The sequence below is a fragment of the Asparagus officinalis genome, chromosome 6 (assembly GCF_001876935.1).
Source record: "Asparagus officinalis chromosome 6, Aspof.V1, whole genome shotgun sequence".
Taxonomy (NCBI): Eukaryota; Viridiplantae; Streptophyta; class Magnoliopsida; order Asparagales; family Asparagaceae; genus Asparagus; species Asparagus officinalis.
In genome coordinates this window covers 30,187,962-30,215,367 of record NC_033799.1, presented here as the reverse complement: position 1 = coordinate 30,215,367, position 27,406 = coordinate 30,187,962, and the positions used below count along the sequence as shown (strand labels likewise).

The 27,406-nt window shown below is 36.7% G+C and overlaps 3 protein-coding genes across 3 annotated transcripts in view; 2 read left to right on the top strand and 1 right to left on the bottom strand.

Annotated features, from left to right (window-relative positions):
* LOC109846001 overlaps positions 1-5,536 on the top strand; it is a 9,633-nt gene extending 4,097 nt beyond the window's left edge. Inside the window, exons 4-9 of the mRNA XM_020415224.1 lie at positions 586-737; positions 1,099-1,303; positions 1,516-1,797; positions 1,887-1,934; positions 3,083-3,574; positions 4,916-5,536. Coding sequence (XP_020270813.1) covers positions 586-737; positions 1,099-1,303; positions 1,516-1,797; positions 1,887-1,934; positions 3,083-3,574; positions 4,916-5,401 — 1,665 coding nt within the window. The 3' untranslated portion in view covers positions 5,402-5,536. The remainder of the gene's footprint in view (positions 1-585; positions 738-1,098; positions 1,304-1,515; positions 1,798-1,886; positions 1,935-3,082; positions 3,575-4,915) is intronic.
* LOC109845068 (CBL-interacting protein kinase 24) lies at positions 7,186-23,132 on the top strand. The gene is made up of 14 exons (XM_020414255.1): positions 7,186-7,516; positions 8,981-9,043; positions 9,171-9,242; positions 9,408-9,515; positions 9,600-9,674; positions 9,756-9,809; positions 11,315-11,440; positions 14,789-14,878; positions 18,162-18,284; positions 18,436-18,555; positions 19,449-19,565; positions 21,791-21,847; positions 21,942-22,016; positions 22,695-23,132. The coding sequence occupies exons 1-14, from the start codon at positions 7,358-7,360 to the stop codon at positions 22,788-22,790; spliced, it is 1,335 nt and encodes a 444-aa protein (XP_020269844.1). The 5' UTR covers positions 7,186-7,357; the 3' UTR covers positions 22,791-23,132.
* On the bottom strand, positions 25,164-27,406 carry LOC109845067 (EIN3-binding F-box protein 1-like). The gene has a single exon (XM_020414254.1). It carries the CDS (start codon positions 27,304-27,306, stop codon positions 25,768-25,770), a length of 1,539 nt encoding a protein of 512 aa, XP_020269843.1. The 5' UTR covers positions 27,307-27,406; the 3' UTR covers positions 25,164-25,767.

Here is a 27,406-nt window from a genome sequence, read left to right as displayed (position 1 = left end):
GAGAGAAAGGAAGACATGAGAGGGAGATAGAGGTGAATGTTTGTTCAATTGGGATCAGGACGACAGTTTTATTTATGATGAATATTTGGTTAATGAATCAGAAGAAACCTCTCTGTTGATTATGTGTTATGATACATGTCTATATGCGTTTATTCCTTCACTAATGTTTATGAAGCTGCTTTAACAGTAACTGGAGACATAATTGCTTGATAGCTATAGGGGCATATAACCGATTTGAAGAGGCCAACTGCTGAATAACTTTTACAATGTTGCTTTTCTTTATTGCAAAGAGGAAGTTTGTGTACCATGCATAAAAAATTTAATTAAAGCATGTTTTCTTTAGAGTCAATTTCTTGAGCCAAAGGAATTGCGTCAGAGCTGACCAGCTTAAGTTCATCTCCAAGGATGTTGAGCTTGTATAACTAAGTACCCCATTGGATAGTCTTTTTTCCTTTCTTCATGAATTGAAGACCACCTTCTATCAGTCTATCATTATGCAACAAGTATTTTGTGAATCTTCGTTGCGTTAAGAAAAATCTAGCAATGGTGCTTTCCAATTTGTTTGCTGTAACTTTTCTATTGCAGAATCAGGCTTTTAAACCAAAGCAATCAGATGTTGCTGCTAAAATAACACAGAAAAAAGTCGATTCCAAAGGCGACGGCTATGTAGAGAATACATGTAGTGACCATGGGATTACTGAAATTGAGCAACAACTGCAACATAAGAAGTTATCAAGGCAAGTGAAATTTCTTTAGCTCTTAACAGACACACACACACAAAACCCATGCATGCATGTGGACGTACAGGCATGCACACAAAGATTTATACCTGCACGAGCACACCTGTAAATTCATGTATTTTCCTGCATTCATGCATATGCATCTAAAGAATAGAACCCGAAACCTTGCTACTTAGATTTTGGATTTACTTTTGCATATGATGTTCATCAAATATATTGAGTTTATAAGGTTGCAATGAGCATGTTAAGGTTGTGTTAGGAGTTTACGTAATCAAATCATCTTTGCTTTCTACTTGGTAGTTTTTCTGTCACTTTGCATACAAGGCTCTTTATTACAATCTGATACTCGGGTGCGCAGAGATGAAACGGACCATTTAATAGAGTTACTGCGATCAAGAACAACTGATCTTTCTGATAACAATGGACGTGCTAGAGAATTAAAATTGGAAGCTTCAGAAGTTATACTGAGTCAGAGAGATTTAAGAAAATCGTCGAAAGTGGAACATGATGTGCCATCTGACTTTAGGATGATGTGGAAGCCTTCTGAACATTCCCAATTTACAGTAAGTAGACATTGATCTTGCAATGTTCTTTAGTATGTATTTCATTTTGATTATAGGAGGTTCCTGAAATCTTGGGTGAAAGCCTTATTTTTATTGTATTTTCTAGGATTTTGTTGTTTTTATCTTGTCCGATGTTCAGTGTTCTTGTTGAATGATCAGTTTAATGATCAGGATTTCTTACACAGGCTTTATAGTTTGTTTTCATATTTTAGGCAAATGATGTCAGCTCTTCGCCAATTGAAATTGCAAAAGCTTACATGGAGGCCCAAAAAGCAGCATCTGGGAGATTGAAAAGTGAAAAAAATTCCTTCTACGTTGATAATGTTGCATCTGCATCTAGGCTATCCTTAACGCCTGCTGCTAAGTCACCCAAATGCTGGCCAGGTGCAATTGTGCAGAGTGATCATGGCTATGTTACTCCTCAAAGAGGCAGTGTTGAACATCATCCTCGTACCCCTTATTCTCGTTCTCTATTCTCAAAATCTACTTCCAAGGTTGACCTACACAGTCTTACAATAAATTCCATATGTCAATGCATACTTGCATGAATTTTATAACATTTCTTCTTTGTCATGCTTTTCAGTTCCAAATTAATTCTGAGAGACGTAACCATTTTTTTGGACGTAACATGGTACTATTGATACATTTGCTTTGGAAAGACTAATCAGAGCAGTTTTCTGTTCTTATTGCAATGCATTGGTTTGAACTTTCTCATAAGCATTTGCATTTTATTTTAAGGCAATATCCCTGGGAAAGAACTCATTCGCTGATATCGTTGTTATTCTCATGTGTATGTGTCATTTGTATTTAATTTAAGGCAATATCTCTAGGACATAATTGGAGATTGTACTTAGCTATGACTGAACAACTATGTTGAATAGTCTGTTTTGCTTAAGTTACATTTCAAGCATTTTGTCATGATGCTGTTCTTTTAGATTGTGTATATTCTTTAATCTCATTCCTTCTTGAAAACCTCTCTCGTTAATCTCATAAACAAATAAACATCATTAGACAACAACATACACATGATCCTCATGCAATATGCTTGTTAAGTCATTCATAACTAATACAAAGATGCAATGACTTGAACCCTATCCAGGATGTAAGCCTAGGATGACGCGCAATGAGTCAGGTTCTCTTGCTAGCTACTACCATACCACACATTTTTAGTCACCATTTAAATTTAACATCTAGTTTCATCTGCAGAAACCCATCATTTAATCTCCCTAGGAACCTGTCATAAACTCAAGTCATTCAAATGCATATGCATAACCATTTCTTCCATTTATGACATTTGAATTAGTAATGTAGCCTTTCTACAAGGTTCATCTCGCTATAAATCATTTAAAGAGTAAATTTCTTTTGTAACATCTGAATACAGGCTAACAGCAGTATTTTGTGCATGAGCTTCATGATACATGCATATTTTTTTTCAATTTACTAATTGAATTACACTGCTTGAGATGAGAAGCTGAGTTTCTGGACTCGGTTATAGTCAAAGACTAACATGTTCATAGATGTATGTTACTGATTTGCATTATTTACCTCAAGTACTTTGCTTTTGTAGTTAATCATTTTTGGATCTTAAGATAGAACAGTTTAATGTAGTGGACATGGTTAGTAAATGTGTTGAGATTTAAATGCATTTGTTCTTAACAAAAGAGAACCTGTTTTGGTAGAAGATAGGTCACTTCTGTTTTGATTTTTTTTTCATATATCCAGCTGTGTAATCATGTGCAAACAGTTGACATGTCAGCTGTTCTGTTTTATGTTTTGCAGAAGACGTCTCCAAGGGCAAATTCTGTTCAGCGTGACGGCTTTGCACCACTCAGCCCTATGCATCGTAATCAACAGAGAAATATTGAATCCACATCAAAAGGAGCTCGCCCGTCTAATCTGGCAACTTCTTTCTCTTTACTGGCAAAATCTGATGCCTCGAGCGGCTTTTCATCTGCCAGTGAAAGAGACAATTCATCAAACAAGGGGTTGGTGGATGAAACATCCAGATATGCTGCTGATATAACACCTGTTCATCCACAGTCCAGTTTAATGGCGAGAAAAATTTTACAACACCTTGATCGATCTGTTCCCTCTCCAAAAGAGAAGTTACTTGAGATAAATCTGGCAAGGAAGGGGACTCCTCCAAAGTCAGAAGGTTTCATCAGAGATGGCCAGAGAGAGACATCTGATTTGAGCGTCGCAGATGAGCAGAATGCTGGCTGCTTGATAAGAGGAGATGCGGTTTCCCGTGAAAAAGAGGACGCACAAAAGGTACTACTTTTCTTTCTAGAAACGGACAGCTTTAGATGTTGTACTGTCCTCCTCGGAAAGACTAAATATTCAAACCAATAGTGTGCAAAATCCAGGAAGCTTCCATGTGACTAAGAGTTCAAAATGATGTTATTTAGGATCCTGAAATCAAATATGTCTTGAGTAAAATCTGACTAGTTACTCCGCCATTCTGACCCTGGAAAGAAAACCATAACTGACTGGAGAGTTTATCTACAATTTAGGTTTACCCTTTTTGGCTACCATGTTTTAGATTAGTTTTGTATTGCAATTAATTGTAGTCGGATGACGAACTAGTAAATGTGTGCAGTTGTCTACTTGTTTACCACTTTTGTCTTACATGATTGTGTGTGTTCTTTTTCTAAGTGGTTACCTGAATGTGCTTTCAGAACACAATTATCACATGATATCCTTCAAATGTATGAAGGTCCAACTTTTTCCAACTTTTGGTTTAGTATAAGGTATGATTAACCTCTTTATATGACTACACTTTTAAAGGAACCCATATTTTAAATCTTCCATATTGCATAGCCATGAGAGAAAATTTCTTCTGAGTACTATCGCATAAAATCAAGATCGTTCTGTTCCTTGTTATCATTGTTGTTTTTGAGACTTGAATCTTGACTGGTTCTTTATTCTTAGACATCAGTTGGTTGAAAATCCTAAAGTTTTGTATCTTCTCACCTTTGTCCTTGCTGTCTATTAGCTTAAACATTAATCTTTTGTCCATTCACACGCCTGGAGTCCCTCTACCCCACAGAACTTTGAGCTACCAGTGTGATGTTAGTCCTCATTAATATTGAAAGGTGAAGTGTGTTTACAGATGGCATCACTTCAATTAACTAACAACAAAGCTCGTGTTCCATTTTCTTGTGAATTGGCTACGTGAATCCTATTTTTCCATCCAATTATGGAGGGCTATCTCCTCGAATAAGTTTACTTTTATCATATGCTTCTTTTTCCACTGATTACAATCTTATTAGTGTTCCTAATTGGTGCAATTAATGGTTCCATTAAACATGGCCAAACAATATTAATTGATTCACTCTTATTTTATCAATAGGAACAACTTCTAATTTACTATTAATGATCTTATATTATTTCCTCAATCAATTAAAGGAGGAAAACATTTAGTCAGGCATCCTTTTCACCTTATAACCAGGGGACACTCTCCAGGCTCATCCTAAACAGATATTTCTGACCCCAATCACTAAGAGAAACTTTTGTATTGGTGACATCACTGACATGAATGGAATTTAAACTTGCGGTTGAAGCCAGCACTTGGCACATAGCGACATACTAACAATTCTCTCTCGTTCATAGGTTTTGTTGGGGAAATCTATAAGCACTTCTGATGACAAGATCCAACTGTCATCACTTTCTCAAACCAGCAAACAAGACATCTCCCTGGGCACGGCTTCTAGTTTTTCAGCATTCAAGGCACCAAACATAACAGAATCTGCCACAATCCAGCCACCAGTTAGCTTCGCTCAGAAACACAAGAGTTATGATAATAACGGCTTCAGCTTTACCTTTTCTGCTCCTTCAAGTCAAGCTGCAATTTCTGAAGCACCACCTACACCGACAATGGCATCAACTGCAGCTACTGACAGGACACTTGATGCTGATGAAGGAAAAATCCCATCTTTTCATTTCGGTTCCACCAGTAACAGACTTGTTTTCTCATTTGGCTCTGATATCAGCTCTTCGCATGTTGATGTTACAACTCCGAGTTTTAAGTTTGGGAGCGAGGAGAAGAGATGCCTATCTTTCAAGCCGATCGGAAGGCATGCCATTTGCCATTCGTAAACATTGAGACAAAAACTACTATTCTTTGCTGTTGTTTCTATATGATGATATCCATGTAATGGTATTCACAAAATTGTTTACATAGTATAGATTTTGTGTTGGTGAAAATGGTTACCTTCGGTTTTTTTCCTGGTAGTTGTGCGCTTGGAGGATGCTTAGTATCTTTCGGAATCATTTCCTAAGTCGACTGATCATGCTCTTCTCTGATACCCGGTCTGAGAAACATTGGATGGTACTTGCATACGTCAAAATCGGATACGGTTACGGATATAGATGCGGATATATAAACGGATATGTATGCAGATACAAAAAATGATATGAGAAAACTAGATAGTTTTTAGAAAAATATAGTCATGTGATACAAAAAGAGTTCGTTAATATGTTCATTATTATTGAAAAGCTAAGATTAGACATCTTGATCATCAAAATTAACCACAAATTTATAATCTAAGAATCGAAACTATCGTAAGAGTATTACCAATATGTATTCGGATATTTTCGGATACGGATACAGATATTTTACTACAAAACCATATCCGCAATCATATCCTACCGGTAATAGATTTGAGTAACCATATTCGTATCCTAACGGATACGGTTACGGATATTTCCTCGGATACGGATACGGTTTGGCACCCCTATGGATGATGGTTCTATTGAATATGCAGAGGAGGGGGTTATTTGTAATTTATGCTTAGAAAATGGCTCGGAATAGCGCATGATAGTGCGAGTACGTTCACAACAACTAATAAGGATAGTAATAATACGTGTAAATATGTAAGAGCTAATTTTCATCAAGACAGTGCTCACTGAGAATCTAGGAACCCCTCTCTGCCGAAGATCTAAAACTTTATAGCGATACTCTTTTCAATTTCGCTCTCTCTCACTTTGCGATTATGCGGGGCTTTTGCTTTTGACTATATATAAAAAAAGTAGAATAAACGAGTGACTCTAAAGTAACCGAATCATATCCCTTTCATCAAAGCGGATTTTGATGTTGACGATAGCCAAAAATACAAGCCCTCCCCCTAATTAATTACCCTCCTCACCTTGTCCCCACTTAATTAAGATGACATCGATTGATTAGCGCCTCACGTTACGAAAACAAGCCGCCAATGTATTTTAATTGCAGCTAAGGACGTCCAACTAGGAAACGTTAATAAAAAATCGACGCTATTAACCATAGTGATAAGCATAAATACGCATACGCTGTTGACCAGAACCTCTGCATGTTTTTTTTTTTTTTTTTTTTGCCATATAACCCCCGACATTTTACAAGTTGCAGATTTAACCTCAAAATCTTCACATCTTGATAATTTACCCTGACTTAGCTAATCTGTAAGCCTGCAGGCAGCTAGGTTAACTTGTGAGATCGTGGGGAAATTTCTTTCACCAAAAAAGAAAAAAAAAGAAAAATTAGGGATAAGTTACTGAATATTCAGATTTGGGGCTAAATCATCGAGTAAGATTGATGCGGGGGCATATAGATGAAAGAGCTTTGCTACAGGGACCCAAAATATGAGATCAATAGAGGGGACAAGTGATGTGTCCCCTTCTTATTGGATAATGAGTTGACCATCATTAATGATGACCAACTCATTATCCAATAGGAGGGAGACACCTCACTTGTCCCCCCTATTGGTCCCATATTTTAGGTGATTGAAGAATTTTTTTAGATGAAAGTACCTACCCGTATTCAGCGCCCAAAGCGCCCCCGCACGTCGCCATCTATCTGACTAAATAAATAACACTAAAAAATAAAATAAAATAATTTTTTGTTAAAAGAGAAAAGATTGAGCCGTCGCTGTTTTCTGCTCCAAAAGGGGACGATCACGAGGACGAGGCTTATAAACTCCTCTTCATCCTGTTCTCCCTCCATCGAGCTCCTCGGTCGCCCTAGGGTTTCGATCTCATCTCGATTTCGGTGCGTGAGATGAGATTGGGGAGATTAGGGCAATGGGGATGAAGAAGGTGGGCAAGTACGAGGTCGGCCGTACGATCGGCGAGGGGGCGTTCGCCAAGGTCAAGTTCGCCAGGAACTTGGAGACTGGGGAGAGCGTCGCCATGAAAGTCCTCGATAAGTCCACTATCCTCAAGCACATGATGGCTGATCAGGTCGAATTCTCCTTCCTTCTTCGCTGTTTGGTTGGGTTCGGCTTCGGGGTTTCGAGAGGTTCTGCTTGTGGATTTGATTGGATTGAGTTTAGTAGGGGAAATTGATTGCGATATAATTCATTGCATGCTCGATTCATTTTTTTTTAATTCCGCAAGATTGCGGGCGTGACTCGAGTTGCAGCTGTGTGGTTTTACTTGCAATTTAACTTGTTCGATTTTAGGTTAAAATTTCGCATGAGTCATAGGCTGAGTTATGCTGCAGTTGGAAGGTTATTTGCAACTGGAGTTACAACTGCAATGTCCACAAACACTTGAAACCAGGGGAAAAAATGATTCAGTTGCATGTAATTGCAATTGTTGTAACAAAACAAAAGCTTGCAAATGGGGAAAAAATTGACTGGCTACCGAATAGCCCCTCACCACTACAAGTTGCAACATCAGTCAAAGCACTTGGATGAATTATGATGCACACCGAAACCATACGCAAACTAGTAAATTCTAACACCAAACTGTTTAGTGCATAGCGTCTTTTGAGATGTAGTATGACTGTGATGATGTTTTATAGTAAAAGATTGGGTTTTGGTTATGGACTGCATTGCACTAACATTGTGTGAACTGCATCCTTAACTTTATTCCCGGAATTCAACTTGGAAACTTGCATGTCGAAAAAGAAGGGAGATTGCTCGTGTTCTTATATCATTTTGGTAACCATGTTTTCCTTTATGATTTTTTTGGCATAAAGTTTTAGCTTTATTTTCATAACCAAAACTGGAAGATATGTACACACTTCTTCAGAATTTTACAAAAAACTCTTTTAAGAGTGTAATATATGTACAAACACCTACAAAAGAAACTACTACTATCAAAAGATATCCTACTTTCTATACAATATCTATAGCAAGCTAATGACTACAATCACCCTCCTATACATCAGAGCAACCAAACTTATGAAAGAATACAATCTGTAAGAGAACAGAACAAAACCACACAGATACTCGAAGCTTCAATGCAGGGCTTCAACATCATTTTCCAGATTCCCAGCTCTCACGACGGGAAAGAAAAGAGTTCATTTTGAACTACCTTTGCTCACAAACTGAGGATGCACACAATATTCTGCACACAACCTTCTATAGTGGGAGTATCATCCGTTTTGTCTAAATCTTCAGAGAAAACATAATTGGGCTTTTGCTGGCTCCTCTGTGAAATGTTATTCTGTTGTAAATTTTCATTAACACACTCGTAAAAGTTTATTAACACACTCATGGTCAATTGGGCTTTGCTATTAGATATACATCAGGTTAGTTTGGTATGTGGATATTGGGCTATTCAAAGACTTTCGATGTATATAGATCTATTCTAGCATGTTGGTTTTGTAATCAGATTCTATCTGTGCAACATAACTGAATTTTCTTCTCCTCCACACGTGTAGTAACAATGCTTGTGTTTCTATGAACTGATTCTCAGATCAAGAGGGAAATCTCCATAATGAAAATTGTTAGGCATCCTAACATAGTCAGGCTGCATGAGGTGTGTTGTCTTTGGCTTTATCAAACTTATGAGATTTGTCACTGACCTAAATTGGTTGCAATTTTATGGGAACAATTTAGTTTCCTTTAAACAGGATCCCTAATATGCTTTTGTTGCATTTTACTAGGTTTTATCCAGCAAGACAAAAATATACATCATTATGGAATTCATAATGGGAGGAGAACTATTTGATAAAATAGTAAGTTTGCTTCCATCTTGTTGTATAAATATGTTTGATGACTTGTGAAACCGAGCATGCATTCCTGTATTCTGCTCTCTCTCTCTCTCTCTCTCTCTCTCTCTCTCTCTCTCTCAAGTGCTGATGTTGATCCTGATTTTTATTCACATGTTTCCTCCTCTGTAGGTTCACCAAGGAAAACTCTGGGAGAATGAATCAAGGCGTTATTTTCAGCAGCTAATTGATGCAGTTGATTATTGCCATAGTAAAGGTGTTTACCACAGAGATTTAAAGGTCTGAAGTATTTTATTTTTAATTGGTACAATTCCTTCTGCCAACATATTTATTGTGACACTGAAGGTTATGTTACATGTGTAGCCTGAGAATCTTCTCCTTGATTCCCAAGGAAAGCTAAAAATTTCAGATTTTGGCCTGAGTGCTCTACAGCAGCAAGTAAGCTAAATTGATTTCTCTACTGCATGAAGTAAAGCTTGTCACTTCAATACTTCAGAATTTTACTAGTTTTGGTTGTAGGGAGTTGGGCTTCTTCATACAACATGTGGCACCCCAAATTATCTTGCTCCAGAGGTACTCTTTAGCAACGTGATATTATAGCACTTGAAATCATCTTTTTAGCTATATCTTTTTGTATCTCTACTGATGCGCGCGCGTGCTGTTATAATATATATTACTTGAAGTATGTATATGTCTCTGTGTGTGAGTCACTGTTCATGTATATGTATATATATCTAGATATATAATATAACTTTAAGTATGTATGCGAGTGTATTGCCATGTCAATACCACATCTTTGTCCTAGTTCTCAAAAATTGTTTTATTTGCCTTGTCTTTAACATGATGTGCCAACATCTTCTTTCTGTATTTTGTATTGGTGATCATGGTTGACAACATAGGATAAACTTTGTGTTTGTGTTGCTTTTGTGTTCTGCTGGTGAGATGAGAAATGAGAATTTGAGAGAGGGGCCATGATCCCTAATAATAAAGTTTCTAATTTTTTTTGTATTTTCCCTGCGCCTATCTTTTCTTACATTTTTAAATCTAAGCTTCCCTAAATTTCTGGGAAACATGTGGCTACAGCACTGCCTTTGAGTTTGTGAAAATCATTATAACACTTGAGTATCCGTACCTGAAAGTTCTTTCATGGTAGTCTTGGATCAGCCATCCTTGGAATTAAGGAAACCTGTTGTATACTTGTGTATAAATCGATAGGTTTATCCCATCTATTAATTATGCTTAAATCATCAGGAATGAGTGAACCATTTTCATTAATGAGGGGGTAGATAAGCAAAGGTTGGGTTGAGTGCTTCCAATTGTGGAGAAGATTTTTCTTTTCTCCTTTCTTTTCTTGTTGTTATTTTGAATAGAGACTGTAATGTGGTCTTAAACTAAGCACCTCCCATCACCTAAACCAACCCCCCACCGGCGCGCATGTGCTTTACAGTATGCTGGGCCTCACTGGCGGCTTATTGTTATTGTTTAATATTGACTAGAAGCATAGAGAATATGCTACCAAGGATGGGTTTATGCTAGTAACTATCTGGATAATTGGTGTTATTAAAGTACATTGCTTATTTAATTATGAATGGCGCCTGTGCGTAAAATAAATTTGCTTGTAATAGTGTCTTTTAATTTGTACCGATAAAAAAATTTCTTACTTTTGTAGTATTGGTTTGTTGGAAGATGATATATGCATTAAGAAATTCCCTGTCCCTTCATGACAATATCCTGAAAATTCTGAAGCACTAACAATTAGAATGGAGCTCAGGGATGCACGGTTTTAAAAAATGATGTTAGTTTGGTGGTCTTTTGTAATTGATGCGATTGATTGGTCTTTTTACAAAAAATGCTAGCGATTGGTCTGTTCACAAGTCATGCTACTGATTAGTGTGTTTATAAGATATGCTATTGTCTAAAGACTAGTCCTTTTTGTTACGTAGATCTTGACAAGGTGTCATGCAATATATGTCATCTAAGATTATGTTTGGTAATTAGCACTTGTTCATTTCACCTTTGCCTTTTTAAACTACGGTATTATTGAAAAAAAGGCTAAAACTAATTGCCTGCCATTTTAGGTACTCAGCAATGAAGGCTATGATGGATCTGCAGCAGATGTATGGTCGTGTGGAGTTATACTTTATGTTCTAATGGCTGGATACCTCCCTTTCGAAGAGTGCGACTTCTCAACATTGTACAAGAAGGTAGTCATGAAATCATTTTACTACATTCAGAACATCACATTTCTATATAGTACATAGTGCTTGCCATGATTATACCTGAAGCATAAGATCAACCTCACCAGTATAGGTGACTTTGCGTTCATGTCTGGTTTCTATGAATAGTTTAGGTGACCTGAGAGCATATTGTTAATACCAGTTTAATCTGTGAATTATCCTTGATAAAATCAAAGGAGCTTCATTATTAGCATGGGTGAATGTGAAGTATGTTGACTTGTAAATGGAACTTGTTGTCTTTAATATTTTCATGAAAACTATGCAGAACATCCTAAAAAGGTACCTTCTGAGTTTCACATAAAATTTCTGTGAAAGAACATGCCTTACTTTCTCATTGATAAAAAGAGTATATATCATTTGGAGAAGGTTGTTCTGGTCTCAAGCTCAAACTATTGTTTTGTGAAGTTTTGCATAGGTTATCATGTGAAAATGTATACACAGGAGAATATCTTGTATTCCTCTAAAAAAACAAAGATCGTTATCATACATAGAAATCCATCTTTGAAGTGGTTATTACTTATTAGTGTTCAATGTTGTAAAACATGTGTTGTGCATACGATTGGGTAGCACATCACATATATGGTGGTTATTAGATTAGTTACAGTTATTTTTTAAGGATTTGATTTCTTTTAGTCGAGATGTTTCAGACAGGATTAAAATAATACAGTTTGTCTACTTGATATCTTAATTTAGTTATTTAGTTAGGTAGTTTATTTTCTGTTTTTTCAGTTGTGATTTGTTGTTAGGATTGAGATTTGTTTTTACTGTTAGGTTTCTTCATAAGTAGCTGGTATTCTTTCTTTGAGAAATAAACCTTGATAAATGAAGTTATAAGTTTTGAAGATTTGTAAGCATGCCACTTGCTTTTTCTCTTGAGCTTGTGAATTGCTTGGCTTGTGATTTGTCATGGTGAAAAGCCAAGGGACTTAAGTGTTGTATGTGAAACCAGCCTATCCAAACCCATCTTGGTTTTGTTATCCATCTATCCTTTCATTTACATCCACATCCCTCTCTTCTGCAAAGCGCAAACAGAAAATAAATAATATCAAATGTCTCTGAAGAGCCCCATCATCCTTCCATTGTCATTTCTCATCATTGACCTGCCCACCACCCCCACACCCTCCACACATAACCACACATGCGCACACTCTCACGCACACACCCACACAGTATATGTGTGTAGAGAGAGAAAGAGGATGGAGTGACCACTATATTTACTGTGATTGATCTTTAATGGTCTAAATCATGTACATATTATGCGTACATTCAGGAGCACAGAACAAATGGATTATATGCTTCATAAATGAGTCACGTAGACTATATATGTATTTGATACATAAGGGAACCACTATTTTTTTACGGCTAATAGTATGTATTGTATACATAAGGGAACCACTATTTTTGCTGTGGCTAATGGTACGTATTTGATACACAAAGGAATCCCTAATAGTCTTCAATTTGGTAAGACTCATAGCATGCATGCGATGGATGATGCATAAGGGATTATACAGTACAACAAATAAGCCTTTACCTCAAATTTTTTGGGTCAGCTACAAGCATTGTATTCTTCCATTTAATTCTGTAAAGGACCACCTCCTATGTTAAGTTAAGTAGTTAACTAGTACTGTATCCTTCTAATTGCTCCTAACCAACTTCTCTTTGGCCTATGTCTATTTCTCTTTGCCCCCATTAAGTAAATGGATTATATGCTGCATAAAGGGATATGTGGAACATGTGTGCATGATGTATGGAAGTACGCATGCACAAGTGTGCATAGAAAGAGAGAGGGACTAGGCTGCTTTGTATCAAGAAAGAGAGAAAGAGGGACTTAGACTGCTTCATATCAAGATATTATTTGTGTACACATGTTCTATGAGTTAAAACTCCAGGTATTTGAAAAGCAAAAAAGACTAAAGGAAAAAAGATCATTCTAAATGTTTCCTTGAAGCAAGATGATAAAGGTAGTGAGAGTAACAACAGAGAGGCAACCTTGTGTGATGATATGTATCTCAGCCTGTACATACAAGTCTATTACTCATAGTATGCATTGTTAGTCTAGTACCTCAAGCGTCAAAGCCAACATGTTTGGTGGTTTTCTTTTCATTGTGATCATACCTTTAATTTTTTTTCAATATCTATGCATCTTATCTATAACTAAACAGTAAAAGCTCTTTACTCATCATCCATGTACATTCCGTCATTCCAGTTTTCACCCCTTCTCATACTCGTGTGGTTCCGTTGTACACCATATCTGTGACGGAGTCCAGCTGATCTTACCTATGATTCTCTTATTGAGAGTGGATCCACTGCAATTTCACGTCACTTGTTACTGATCATTCTGGCATTTTAGATCACTTGTTCCTGATCACTCTGGTGCAAGTAACAAAAGGCCAGGCTAAAGAATGCTTCCAGACTTCTTATGAGCTTAGATGTTTGAAAGGTATTCATTATTCTGTATGTGGAAAGAATTGTAGTATTGGTGTCTATTTTTCATAGTCAACTTGTTAATGATTACTCAGGTGCAAGTAACAAGTGGTCAGACTAAAGAATGCTATGAGATTTCTTATGAGTGTCATAGCCAACATGTTCGGTGATTTTTTTCATTGTGATCATATCGAGATTATTTTTTCAACATCTTTTGCATCTTATCCATGACTATATAAAAGGCAAAGCTCCTAACTCATCATCCATGTACAGTCCATCTTTCCAGTTTTCACGCCTTCTCCTCACACTTGTGTTTTACATTGTATGTAAGATACGTGAGGGAGTCCTGTTGATCTTACTCATAGTTCTCTTATTAAGTATGTCTTTTACAACTTTATATCACTTGTTACTCGTTAGTGATATCTCAGGTGCAAGTGAAAAATGGTCAGACTGAAGAATGCTATCAGACTTCTTGTGAATTTAAATGTTTGAGAGGTGTTCATGAGTCTAAAAATGGAAATGGTGCGTGGAGGGTCTGAAGTACATCAAATTTTTGCACTGTAAGAGTCCAGAATTTTGGAAGCAAGAAGCTAAACTTGGTATTTGCTGAAAGTCGTCTAAGTTCGTGAAAACATATACATATATCATGAATCTTGCTTCATATGACCTTACTTATTCCAATTTAAAGTTTTTTCTTAACAAGAAAAATGTTTATTTTATTTACTATACAAACAGATTGACCTCTGCTCTTTTGTCTGGTCTACATTTATTTCTTTTCTTGTCAACTTATGAATGCATCTATCATGGTAAATTCGTAGTACATTTTGTAGTCTAAGATCTCTATTTTCATATTATGTTGGTCTTGAACTAATCTTAGCTCAATCCTTGTAGATCAGTGCAGCTGAATTTTCTTGCCCGTTATGGTTCTCCGATGGTGTGAAATCATTGATACGCAGAATACTTGATCCTAACCCAAAAGCTGTGAGTATAAGAATTTTAGCCTGAAATTTTGCAGTAAAGAGGCTAGGGGCCATTAACTTATTCCTCATTTTGCTCAATCTTAACTTTATTCTCCCTTCAACATTTAAATAATGCTATTTTTAATGTATATACCGTCATTAGGAATTTTTAAAATATCCCGAAACTATCGTGATTGCTATTTTATCTCCCATTTCCCAAATAGTTGTTAATCCGAGATTTTATCTTCATAATATTTTTCAAGTTCTAACAATATATGGATAAAAATAACTCGTAGATGAAGTGCCCAGGTAACCTAGGGTAGGTGTATGTTTAAAAAAACTCATAGATGATATAAGGACCTAAACCAAGAGGAATATGATTGGCAATTGTCTCTGGCTGAGCTTTTATCAACTAGCTTTAAGAGAGTTGACCACTTCTATTTTTATCTATTGTAAATTTATCCAAAAGAACTTGCGTTAACGCAGTTAGGAATTATTTGTTGCGCTATTTTTTTCTTTTAAAATTGGAAATGGTCAGGCATGGTAGTTACGTGTAATAAATAAGTGCCTTTTTTTACTTAGTGTACTTTTATATTTTTGTTAAACTTACAGTGGATACTCTCTACAATTTTAAGTAATGAAGCTACATATGTATCTATTGGTGAAGCAAACTTCATATTGTCGTTGCCAAATAGTGGTGGTCATGTTTACACGTGCATAACTGAGTAATGCTTTTTCTATGTTGCACGGGTGCAGGTGTGGGCAGTGTTTTCAAAGGCGCGCGCCTCACTGCACCTCATGCGCCTATGATGTGGGGCAGTGGTGAAGCGCCCTGCATCTAATGTAGCAACGCCTTTTACGCTTGGCAAGCATCCTGACTTTGTGCCTTGTGCATGTAGTACATAGCCTTGTATATTTTTGTTCGTTGACATTTCAATTGAGTTTTTATACATGATAATCCATATTCCAAAAAGCAAAATATATCTATTAGTCATTTTTTATAGCATTCAATTGAGGACCCTAACTAACACTTGTTTACTATTTGATTTTGCTAGGATATTAGTCTTGATTTGAAATTTGATTTGAAAAATTATAGGCTTTGCTACTATGTTGGATGTGTTAGCATTAGAAATTAAGACCTTATATTGTGATTTGGTAGTAATATATTATTTATCCTGAGATATCTCTTTATGTGAATTTCCTATATATGTTCTTTCGTGCTTGATTATCTATCTTGAAAAATTATGTGTTGCGCCTTGCATCACTGGAGCACGCACATCGCGTTATGCCTTGTGCATATGCACGTAAAGATACTTTAAGCCCTTCATTGTGTCTCGTGCATTGACAATACAGGGTGCGGGTGCGGACACAGGTCCAGATATGGGGTACGGAAAAATTGTAAAAAGTAGGATATGGGACACAACTATATACGTACATATTAAAATTAATAATCTATATGACATCAATATTGTTTTCCATTCCATGGTGTGAGAACTAAAATCCTCATACCATTTTTATATTTCTTTTAGTGAGTAGATTATAATTTGAAAAACGCTCATCAAATGACCCCTTAAAATCATATTTATGAACTAGGTATGTGTGGAAGCAAAGCAGTCCGAGTCCAACGAGCTGCATAAATTTGAGGTGAAGTGTACAATATACGTCCAAAAAGTGTGTCGTAAGTTTTTAAACTAAAACATGTTTTATATAGTTGAGAACATGTTTGAATAAATGTATATATATATATATTCAAGAAGTATCGAAGGAGTATTGGACATGGACAATACGGAAAGTGTCGGATATGGACACAAGTGTTTAGATGAATTGTCCGGGTAACCTTGGTTTTTTCCAAAAAACTAGTTAGCCCTAGGGGAAAAGGGAGGCAAGTGTAATACCATTGAATGTTGATAAAACCATGCTTTGGCCCTCTTCTTATATAGGACTATATGAGGACTTCATTTACTAATTAATATGCTAATATACCATATAAGGGTCTTTACTTACCTGAGGATAATTGGTGTTTGAATATTTAAACTAAGATAAGACTTTGAGCATGATTGGGAACTTTGGTTTATAATTTATCTAGATTATAATCTAAAGAGTGTTTGGTAAGTCTAGGATTATAATCCATTTTCAACAGTAGAGTGTTTGGTAAACGAGTGGATTATAATCCATTATTGTTGTCAAAATGACCAAAGGGGATATAGGGATGGTGATGAATTATTAAATAAGACATTGGATTTAGTGAAATCATAATAGACATAATTGTCTTTTATTTGGTCAAACTTCATGCTTTTTAAGACACAAAAATAAGCTAGGATAACCTAGCTTATTTTTGTGTGGATTATAAGCCAAATAAGCCATTTGCCAAACATCTCAAAGTGGCTTATAAGTCACCGTCACTTTGGCCATTTGCCAAACATGCTTTTTTACTATGACCAACTGCGTAGTGTTGACCAGGTTCATTGCATGGCTTCCAGATTCATTGATAAGCCTAGGTAATGTGGAGGCATGTGAAATGTGTCAAACCGTATAATCGTTGTAACCTATCTATGTTTCATGGGTATGGTTACGGGTACGGGTGCAGGTGCAGGACATGGTAAATTTGTAAAAGGTTGGGTACGAGGATATGGCTATGCAAATATTTATATACATATTATATTGGTAAATTTGTAAAAGGTAGGGTGTGGGGATATGGCTATACAAATATTTATATACAAATATTTATATACACATATTATATTGAAATTAATAATTTATATGAGAACAAAGATGAGAATTAAAAGTACTATGTCAGTTTTATGTTTCTTTTATTATGTGGATTGTAAATTGGAAAATCACTAGTTTTTGAACTAGACATCAAAACAACCCTTCATAATCATAATTCGGAACCTACCTAATCATAATTGGGAACCTATCTATGTCCTACGAGTTTCAAGAAGTGTGTCTGGAGTGTAGGATATATGTGCAAAAAATGCACGACAAGTGTTGTAAATTGAAACATGTATTTTACAGTTGTGTACATGCCTGAATAAATGTATGCATTTACTTAAGGAGTGTCCAAGGAGTTTGGGTATGGGTACAGGTAAGGGTATGTGCTAGGGAGGGGTATGGCTTCAGATTAGAAGTACACAGGTAACATAGTATTCTACTGTATATATATCGCAGTGACTAGGTTTATATAGTGAACTTGGATGGGATAATATGATTCCTTGTACATGGTGATTTTATGTCTTTGTCTGATATTGTCTTAACTAATGAAATCTGAAGTTACATTGCTATGAATTATTTGCATCTTAATGCAGCGCATAACCATTGAAGGAATAAAAAATGATGCATGGTTCAGGAGAAATTATGTTGCTGTGAGACATGGTGATGAGGAAAAGGTTGACTTGAATGATGTTAATGCTGTTTTCGATGACATTGAGGTTTGTAAAAGCTTTTTGTTATTTCATACTATACTGTGCTTTACTACTTAGCATCAGATTTACCTGATGACCATGAGTTCTCTCATTTGCTATTTATAATAAATAAAAGCATTTAAGGCTCTTTACCAAGCTCTCATTGTCCATTTTGCAGGAGCAATATGTGTCTGAGAAGGTCGAGGGTGCTGGTAGAGGTCCTCTCATAATGAATGCTTTTGAAATGATCACCTTATCTCAAGGGTTGAATCTTTCAGCTTTATTTGACAGACGCCAGGTATATGTCGTTTCCCATTAAACTTCAATACTTAGAAAACCAATTAAACTATTTCGTGGGCCATGAATCTAGAATAGGACTAGATAAGTGTATTGATGCATTGTACATATATTTGGAAATTGACATTAGAATTAAAGAATCAACTTTAGTTCTGGTGACATGATCAGAGAATTCTGTTTCAGTACTTTTTCTCTTTGGAAAATAGGAGGATTTTGTAATAGGAGGATTTTGTTCTAGTTTACTAGGGAAGCACGAAGAACATTGTATGTAATAGTTGCAGAATAGTACAAAATTATGAGAATACCAATAGGGGAATGTACTCATATATCTAGATTTCTATTATTGAACTTTAACCGTTTGGAGGGATGTTCCCAGATCTCTACTTAAGCATTAGGACTTATCCTAACCACTTAATGCTATATGATCAACAATTAATAATGATTGTATTTTTAGTATTTATTATTTATTATTTATTCTTCTTTCTTTTTTTCTCTTTTTTTTTTTTGAGGTTAGCGGGAAGTTCCATCTGTTATTGATCAACGAGGTTTTGAGTAGCGCCCTACCTGGTGTTCCATGACCAACACTTCATACCATAACATTGAAGTTTTGGTGTATTGGAAGTGACTTCTAGAGTTTTTATTTCAAGCATCCAAATGAGACAAATGTTAGCGCATGCTAATCTTATTGAAATAAGTCATGCCTTGGAAATTCTTCCATATGCAACCCATATGCTTATAAATTAGTATCAATTCAAAATTTTAACTTTGAGAGCTTGACATTTTTTGCAGTTGTGTACTGTCTACTTTATTTTTCATTTTTTTACATTAATAAATAGTTGTCACCTTTTACTTAATTCTGGAAACAAATCTATTATTTGCTTTCTTTTCCCTCAGGATTATGTGAAACGTCAAACTCGTTTTGTTTCTCGCTACCCAGCAAGGAAAATTGTTGCAGCTATTCAAGAAGTGGCTGTAACCATGGCTCTTAAGGTTCAATCCAGAAATTACAAGGTAATATCTTTCACAAAATATTACATCATATATTTGATATTTTTACTATTTTCAGTAGTAAAACATAGTTCTTCTGCACAACGAATTAAATTCAAAAGAGGAGAGGCAGCAGTGCAAAACATGGTGAAGAAACTAGGAAAGTTAGGGTGAGTAATTAGGCTGCTGCAAGAGGTCCATGTCTTGTACCCCCTTTGAGAAGTTAAGTCTGATAACCTATATTATATGAGCATATGCACTCAAAAAGTGATGGTGCCTCAGTAAAGATAGCTTTTTAGATCTGTATTGAATAGTCAATATAGGGTTTTATCCTCTAGTAGAACACATTGAAAACAATAGTAACAACCACATCAAATCAAAACCTTCCACTGAAATTGAAAATGATGGCATGATTTCATGAAGCCTACTCTACATTATACATAGCTGCCGTTAGCTTATGATACTGGCTAATGAGAAACTCTTGCATCATGGAGGCAAGCACACCTTGTTCAGCCGTTTGTTCCTTCAAATTGGTCCTCAAACTTGATGGAAACATACGAGTGTTGGGACTTGTTCTTCCACCGAAACTATAGCTATTATTTCATGCTAAGGGGATATTCCATTGCAGCGATATCCTTGTGGATCTCACATCCATAACCATTTGGATCCTTGACTTAAGAGGGTCAAGTCATTAGGAGGATCCCACATGAGATCCAGGGTCAAGTACGTCTTGCCGTCTGAAATTACTGTGGTGCTTTGATGTTGTTAGTTGCTTCATCTTTTCCTATGGGGCATGAATCATGATAATGCATCTTTGTGTCTGATCCCGGATCATTTAGTTTTTGAAACTATGACCATGTCCTTCAATTATCTAGTATATCTTTTATGTATTATGTACAATTCTTCTGAGTTGAGTGCAACTCTGTGCAATGTTGAGGTAATTACAAGCAATGAGTGGCTTGGGTATATACATGCTGGTTATCTTCATTAATTGAGAAGTCTAGATGCATAGGGCTAAAATGATAGAAAAGGTGCGGGGTGTCATTTACAAGGTAATCATTTGCAGAGTTGATTGTAAGAAAAAGCCGACTGACTTGCAATCCTGACATGGAAAAATGAGATGACTCTGTAAACATTTTGTATCTCTAGCATTTGGGTCTCAGTTAATTCTAGTAAGCTAAACATGAAAGGGGAAGAGTGCCGTGAATGTGAAAGTCGTCATGAGGTAAGCAGGAACTGATGGGAAGGCATGAACTTTATTCCTCTCTGGGGTTTTGCAGCTTGAGATGTTTATTCTCGAAAATGAGTTTACATTTCTGTAAATGGAATATCGTTCAGCGGCCATAAACTTCATTCCTCTTAAGGTTTTGCAGCTTGAGATATTTACTTCATGTCGAAAAAGCTAAAGGAATGGGTGTACATTTCTGTAAATGGAATATTGTTCAGTGGCCATAAACTGGTAGAGCTTTTTTATGTTTCAAATAGCTTATAGTTTTACTCGTGACGCACATTAGGTCATCAATTCAGCCAATCTATTAATCATGTGTAATGTTTATAGCATATATCTTTTTGTGCATCTTTTGTCAGCTTGATCTGCACCTCTCAGCACTGTGACCTTTAATTCCTATTGTGAAATTGTTTGCTAGATTAGTTACATATCTCTTGCCCTTGGATTATTATAATAGCGGCAAGTTTCAAAACCTACCATCAAAATTCACCTTTTTCTCAAAAACTACTGTGAATTTTGTAGTCTTACTTTTATGCGGCAAGAAGTATGCAAGTAAATTAGTCTCTTGACCACTTACTCCGCTTTATTCCCTCAAACTGTCACAGATTATCATGAAAAATATCATGAATTTTCTTGTCTTGGGAGTAAATAAAGTCTATGGTAATTCTCCGAGAATATAGCGAAACTTCATTATTTCATAAAGTCTACCCTTAGGATAATACTATCTATTGTACAAATTCTAAACTACTTTTGTACAAGAAATATAAGTGTATATCCCTGCTTGTGAAATATTATCATAATTTGTGTTCGAGGGCCTCATGCTTTATCTTCTTATAATATAAAAGTAGTTGAGGATTTGTAGTAGTCTAGTTGTCACTACTCTATATTCTAGAATAAATGCCGCCAACAAGTATTGCTAATTTGTGTAGTATATACTACAAATATTTCAGACTGCATTCTCATATGTATTTAATTGCCAGTAATCTTATTTTCTAAGTTGGACATTGATCATTTTCTGTAGATTAGGATTGAAGGAGGGTCCTCAAATAAAATGGGTCCATTTGCGGTGGTTATAGAGGTAGCTTCCCTTGTGTGTACTGTGTAATTTCTCATTCTACCTTAAAACCTTCATCCGGTTGTGCTCTTCTTAAAAAGTAACTGCTTATGGGCAGGTTTTCGAAGTTGCTCCAGCTCTCTTCATGGTTGATGTCCGGAAGGCTGCTGGTGAAACTCTGGAATATCACAAGGTTAGCTCTCGATATTTAACTACATGAACTATCTAATGCTTTCAGTTTTAATATCTTTGGTTTAATTGCTACTATTTTACATTCTTGTTTTCATCTTCCAAGAAGGAGAAGTTTAGGGGTGGTTGTATTTTGGATTTATGACAGTGTCACAAATCCAAGGCATCTATGACTTTTCAATTTTCAAATTTTGCTTGGTTTGTAAGAAAGTAGAGTGGAAAGTTGGTTTGTTTTGAAAAGAGACCCCCAAAGTTCTTGTTTGTTTGTCTGAAAAGAAAGTGGTAAGGTTGAAAAAAGATTTGTGCGCCTCACTCATGAATCATGATTGAAGTTGTATTTAAAATAAGATTTGTTGGCGTCTTTTTTTTTTTTTTGATTTCTCTTAAGATTTTTTGAATTTTTATAGATTTTTTATTATTTATTCTGTACTTTTGTGCGGTAGCTACCCTCCACAAAAGCCTCCAAAATCTTTCAATTTTGGCAGGACTTCCGAAGGAGAATAAGCTGAGGTGGCTGCTTTTTCCAATGCAAGATCTATGCAAACAAACAGCGAATTTGTTTGTTGGATTTTGTGACGGAAACAGATAGGGAACAAGCCCCTCTTTTCAGATCAAAATCTCAAACGATCCCTTACATGACATCGCTGACCAGATAATGTCATTTTGGTCTCTATGTATGCAGTTCTATAAAACTTTATGCAGTAAACTGGACCACGTCATCTGGAAACCAACGGAAGGAGGTGCTAGGCCATCTCTTACCAGGACGGCAACTTGCTGACTTCGAAATTTTTGGTGTGTGTTGCAAATGGATGTACGTTGTACATGAAGAAGTGTACAGTATGCACATTCAAATCTCAGCCTTGAAGGATGCTTTTGCCTGCTGAAGTTGTGGAGATATGCATGGATATCTTGGCACTTCCCTCTCAATGATCCCTCTAGTGCATGTCTTGTGTCACTTCCTTCTCAGTGATCCTCTAGTGTATGTTTTATGTAATTATGTCTTGTAATCTATCATAGGAAACCTACACTGGCTCTGGATGTAACTATAATATGAAGCGCGTTTGTTTATGCTTTGTATAAAATTTATCATTGCGAGAAAATAGGCTTGTGTTCTAATTCACAACCTTGCTTCAATCCCTCATGGCGGCTAATTATGATCTTGTGGTAATCTAGAATTCCTGTGAGATGGGGGATAAGGCTTTTCTTGTGAGAATAGGATGGATTGAGATTATTTCAAATGTGAAGTGATTTCTTCTCTATTTGTTCTCTGAGAAGCTTCAATCTGTATTCATCCTGCTTCTTTTTAAGCCTAAATCCAAGCACTATGAGTCTACAAGCAAATCTCAATGCAATCCTGATGGTATTGATTGTCTTTAGATTCTCGTCGGATTAGATTGAACGGTTCTCATGTGGGTGAGCCAGAAAAAGTATGACAAATTGAAGAAGTGAAATAGAAGAAAACATCAAATATTAAAATATCTGGAGGTGCCAACAATGTCAAATATAAATGCCTGCACCATCGTGATTAGTTAAGTAGCTGAGAATAATTATTAGTGTTGAAAGAACTTGTGAACGCACCATCATGATTAGTTAAGTAGCTGAGAATAATTATCAGTGTTGAAAGAACTAGTTGATGACATGCCAAAAAGAGGTCTACTGTGTAAAAAATTATCTTTAAAATACATGGAATTAGTGGCCTTTAATTAAAGTTAATTTGATTCTTATACTATAAACATGACTAATAGCCCCGTGTATATAACAAAGAGTCTGATGGTTTGGCAACAAAATATATGGGATTTACGGAAACAACGACAATTTTGTCAACTAAATACATGGGGCTAGTAGAAGATTAATAATAAATGTGACCACAACTCCACTCAATATTGACCAACGTGCTTACAACAGAGATGTGCCCATAGGTTTAGATTTGAGAGAAATTTTAAGTTAAGTACTATCTAGTCCACTTGTTTCATATTACTACAAAATGTTTATCTATGTAACTTGTTAACTTAATTACAGATAAATGTTGTTGGTAATATTGAGCTATTGCAAATGAGGGTAGCACTTTTTGTCAAAGATACAGATAAGAGTACATGCATCTCTATATCAACGGATAGTACGGAGGGTTCATAGAGCTTTGAGTCGAACTCATGAGGATCTTCATGATAGTCGAGATGTGATATGATAGTCGAGATGTGATGGTGGAGGAGGATGTGTTATGCGCCCGCCGACCAAATCAACGGATACAAGAAGGATATTGCAAGAACAACAATAGAACTGGACCTTCGCAACATGTTGGCGGTATGTAACAAGCACACACGCAACCATACAACGAGCTCGTGCAAACTCAACTTCGTGGAGGACGACGACGATCCGCTCAGGTAAGAAGAGGGAGACAAAGGGGACCAGGAGGGCTTCTAGGTTTTATGTGATTGATGTATGGATTTTTTTGTCAACTATATTTGAGTTATCGAAATATGTTATTTATAAACCAAAGGACATAATATACATAGTTTTGTTGTGATGTTTGGTGTATGGAGATAATGTGTTGTCACCAACGTGTCTATCAATTGTATTTTGTTGTGATCTTTTGGTTTGTTTGCCCATGGGAAAGAATAAGTATTTATATGTTTTGATGTGCATGAAGTTATGCATTTATGAAATTTATATGCTTAGATATGTACACGAGGTGAATTGGATATTTTATACGCACAGGATATGACACAGGAGACAAGCTATGAACATGCATGAATGTTTTATGCATGTACAAAATATACACATGACTATTAGTCCCCTATTTTGTTGGATGTCTCTGTACAAAATACAAGATACCAGTAGTCCTGTGTATTTTCTGCCTTAAACGAATTGGATATTAGCAATTGCTAATTAAAATTGAACATTAGCAATTGTTAATTACAGGGGACTATTAATCTCATGTATTTTGAAGACAATATTTTACGAAAATAAACCTCTTTTTTCAGTTTTGATTGCACTGACAAAAAAGAGGTCGATTTTGCTTATTGTTTAGCAAAATGATAATTTTTGCTAATTATTTTTAAAAAAAGGTCTTTCAAAAAATTTCTCCCACAAAATAACCACAATAGTACAACATTATGAACCAAAGATCCACAATAACATATAATGCTACATATAACAAACAAGTACATGCTTCGTTAACATGAGCAAGGTTACAAAGGTTACAGTCCATAACATTAGCCATGCAAAATCAAGGTCAAGGTCTAAAAAAAACAGCCAAAACAGCCGTCAATGGCATCTGCTGCCATAACCAAAACCCTACAGATCCCAGCATCCGGAATGAACTGCGCAAAAGCAACCTCACACAACTAACACGGACCATAAACTGAAAACAAGCTGCCACCAATCCAGGGAGTCAATATGTTTTTATCTCAAGAAACCCTAATGGCCAAAGCGAGAAGAAGCTCGCCAAATCAATGGCACAGGCAAAAACTCAAAAACAGATCTCCCCTCATCGGAGAATCCTGCGAGAACTCACTATGGCTAAGGATCCCAAAACCTGACAGGCGTCCTGAATGAAAAGATACAAAGACCACAGACCAGAAACTGAAAATAAAACTGATACCTCTCCAGGACTCAGTATATGTTGTCATCTCAAGAACCATATGACCAAAGCGAGAAGAAGTCGAACAGATCTCCCCTCACTGGAGAAACCTGCAAAAACTCGCTATGGCCAAGGATCCCAGAAAACTGACAGATGTCCTGAATGGGGAAAAAAGTTAGGAGAGGATATCACACCACCACATTCTCTCTTCGAGCAGAGAGACACCATGAGCTTGAATAAGAGCGCAGTGTTGAAGATTCAAACCAACCAATGTCCTTCCCATGTTACCAAAGAATGGCAGGCTTCGGGTTGTCACCTTTGAGCAACCAGAAAAGGAAAGAGCATAAAGATTGAGCTGCCTCGCAGACGCTAAGAGAGCAACACCATAATCAGTGACATCAGCATTTGACATGTAGAGCTCCTCAAGCATAGTGCATTGCTCTGAGATTGTTAATAAAACTTTATCAGTGATTTTGTTGCAGCCATCGAAATTGAGTAGCCTGAGAGTGTCGCCATGTTCCTTCACAAGCGCGCATATGGATGTATCAGTTAGATTAGCACAGCCTCTCAATTTGACTTTAATCAGTCCATTCTCGGAGCTCTGAATCACCGGTAGAAGCCCAGCATCTGTTACAGTGACAAGACCACTTATATCCAAGCGTCTCAAACTAGGGCAGATCTTACCAACAAGAGCCAAGCTCATGCTAGTGAATCCTGGGCAGTCACGAATTCTGATGGATTGAAGCGACTTGCATAGAGGAAGAACATCTGGGTAATATTGGATGTCTCTGATTCCCAAACACCTGACCAAGGCGAGTTTTCTGAGCTTAGCATTGCATTTGACAAGAACAGCAAGAACACCAACTAGCGTAATCCTATGACATTCTTCAAGTTGCAATTTCTCAAGTTCCCTAGAAGCCTCGATGAAACGCTTCAAGCCATTATCAGAGATAAAGCAACACTTGTGAATGGATAGCTGGTTCAGATTTGGGCAGCCCTTTGCCACAGCTTCCAGCCCTCTATCAGTAACCCCTCGACAAGAGGTTGTAACAATAGATCTCAACTTCAGTAATCCCTTTGCATTGCCCAAGCACCAGAATCCCCTTTCAGCCACATTCTGAAGTCCAGTAAGATGCAGCTCCATAATTGACCTCCCATAATGCCCAATACAAGCAAGAGCAAAGTCACCGACATTCAACTTCTCAAGCCTTAGCTTGGCCAAGGAAGAAGAGGTAGAACACATCATGCCCGCAATTCCTTCATCACCAACAAGAGGGCAGTCTTTGATGGAAACAGACTGTAGATTAGGGCAATAACGACCGATATTCTGGAGACATTCATCGCCAATACCAGTGCAAGAATCCAGTTGAAGAGACATCAGATTAGGGCATTTCTCTGCAACGACAAGCAAGCCCTTGCTAGTAATAAGTGGGCAATCGCAAAGATCGAGCTTTTCTAGCATTGGACATCCATTGGCAATCTCAGCCAGACCTTCATCAGAAACACGAGGGACCTTCCACAGTGATAACACGTTAAGAGAAGGGCAGCATCGACCAACAGAGGAAAGCCCGATATCAGTGAGCCCTCGAGTCCGGTGGGTCCCTCTGATGGAGAGCTTGCCGAGGCCGCCACGGCCAGCAGTGCCGACGGCGGTAGCAGAAACCCTGACATCAGTCGCTTCTCTTCCCTCAAAGGATCTAGTGAGGAAACCCATGTCCTTATCCTCCTCCCCTTCATAATCTTCTTCATAGTGTTTCTTGGCTGAGATGAAAGACTCATCATCTTCGAGAGAGAACTCAGAGGCTCGAATGCTG

Coding starts and splice junctions, on each gene's coding strand:
- LOC109845068 (XM_020414255.1), top strand. CDS start 7,358: ATGGGGATGAAGAAGGTGGGCAAGTACGAGGTCGGCCGTACGATCGGC. Junction 9,044..9,170: donor ACATAGTCAGGCTGCATGAG/GTGTGTTGTCTT, acceptor GCATTTTACTAG/GTTTTATCCAGCAAGACAAA. Junction 21,848..21,941: donor CATTTGCGGTGGTTATAGAG/GTAGCTTCCCTT, acceptor GCTTATGGGCAG/GTTTTCGAAGTTGCTCCAGC.
- LOC109845067 (XM_020414254.1), bottom strand. CDS start 27,306: ATGGGTTTCCTCACTAGATCCTTTGAGGGAAGAGAAGCGACTGATGTC.